This window comes from Austrofundulus limnaeus, unplaced genomic scaffold (genome assembly GCF_001266775.1).
Source record: "Austrofundulus limnaeus strain Quisiro unplaced genomic scaffold, Austrofundulus_limnaeus-1.0 Scaffold108, whole genome shotgun sequence".
Taxonomy (NCBI): Eukaryota; Metazoa; Chordata; class Actinopteri; order Cyprinodontiformes; family Rivulidae; genus Austrofundulus; species Austrofundulus limnaeus.
The window spans coordinates 1,578,677-1,580,265 of record NW_013952510.1 but is presented as its reverse complement, the minus strand read 5'-3'; the positions used below and the strand labels follow the sequence as shown (position 1 = coordinate 1,580,265).

General features: G+C 35.5%; 1 protein-coding gene across 1 annotated transcript in view; it reads left to right on the top strand.

Annotated features, from left to right (window-relative positions):
- Nucleotides 1-1,238: 1,238 nt before the first annotated feature.
- The window catches only part of LOC106521427 (integrin beta-3), a gene marked incomplete at its 3' end in the record, with an annotated part of 6,523 nt that continues 6,172 nt past the window's right edge, over nucleotides 1,239-1,589 (top strand). Inside the window, 1 exon segment of the mRNA XM_014013987.1 lies at nucleotides 1,239-1,433. Within this exon segment, the coding sequence (XP_013869441.1) occupies nucleotides 1,355-1,433 (79 nt within the window).

The window sequence follows — 1,589 nt, the reverse complement described above, 5'->3', positions numbered from 1 at the left end:
CACACACACACACACACACACACACACACACACACACACACACACACACACACACACAGCAATTAAACTAAACGATACAGATTGAAGCCAAGACGCATGCACACACACTCACACACTTACAGACAAATAGGCTGAGTGTGCATGGAGTGCTGTCAATCAAACCTGCTGTAGAAAAGAGGAACGTTTTAGCTCACAGGATGTTGAGTAACTGCACAGGGAAGTTTAAAAGTACATTTAAAGATTTGCACTYGCTTACTTAGATTTGAAACAACTTACTGGCTCTTATTGGGGMTTTATTCAGCCAGAACTGCCACACTCAAATAAAACTGACTGAAATAATCACTGCAGAAAGCTCCAGGACAGCATTAAATTCTTGAATGCAAGTCACATCATGCTTAAAACTCCTGATGCCCTTGGGTCAAAACGACAAAAACCTAACTTATACATTTTCTTCTATTAAAATCAACCATTAACCTTCATTTATTATTGTAATAAAAAGCCAAAACTTTCAAAAGGCCAGAAAAAAAGTTGCTGAGGACTCAGGAGAAAATGCATTTAGCAGATGTGATTTATTGGTTTTCAGTGGCTCAAGCTTTAAAAAAAGTGACATCTGGTGGACACAAAAGGTACTGCAACTTAGAATATTTGTAGAGGTTGGTGACGTGTATCGAAATCTAAATAATATTATATGAAAAGTAGCAAAATACAAGCTAAAAATAGGAAAACATTAACTGAAAGCTAAAGGTGGTATAATTGTAGATAAAAAATAAAGGTTGTCTAAAAAGACAAAAATAATGAATGCAACAAGAATGTTTTTGAAAGAAATTAAGAGATCTCGATGTATAACAGTAATAACAGAAAAAAACAATCTGCATTCTTCCGGGCCTTACAATGTAAAAATACATAAGACCCATCAATTGTAGTTTTTGTTGTATTTACAGTCAGTGGCCGCCAGAGGGCGGTGTCGCACCACTTATCAAACATGACATCATAGTGTTTTGTCTTGTTCAGTTCTTCTTAACACTTAAATATACTTTATGACTTTTTATGCTCTCCAGTTTGAAGTTTTAAAAGTTCTATGATTATAAAAACTAACTTTTTTAATTTAAAGAGTAATAAAACAGAAAAAAGTTACATTTCGGTATATTATTATAGAGTATTGATGCTTGGACCTGCTACTCCCCATCTTCTCCTCCCACTTATCTACCTGAATGGAAATGTCATCTGCAGGCGGGGAGTGGAGGGTCGGCTTTTAGACTCTACTTGGAGTTGTTTGAATTACGTTTTGTTTCCTGTGATTTACTTTTTTTTGTGTGTCGTTCTCCTCCTCAGTGACAGGAGAGCCCTCACCAGGATGGCTGCTCTCCCCAAGCAGCGGATCTTATTACGGGTGATGTGCGGCTTGTTCCTCGCCGGGATAACAGCAACAAAGGGTAAGTTTTCATCTCAAGTTGTCAAGAGTTTTACTTTTTAATAATTATATATTTTTATAATTAGAATAAAAAACGTGTCATGTCTTTATTATATTTTAAATTGTGTTTAGTTTAAGAAGATAGATAGATAGATAGATAGATAGATAGATAGATAGA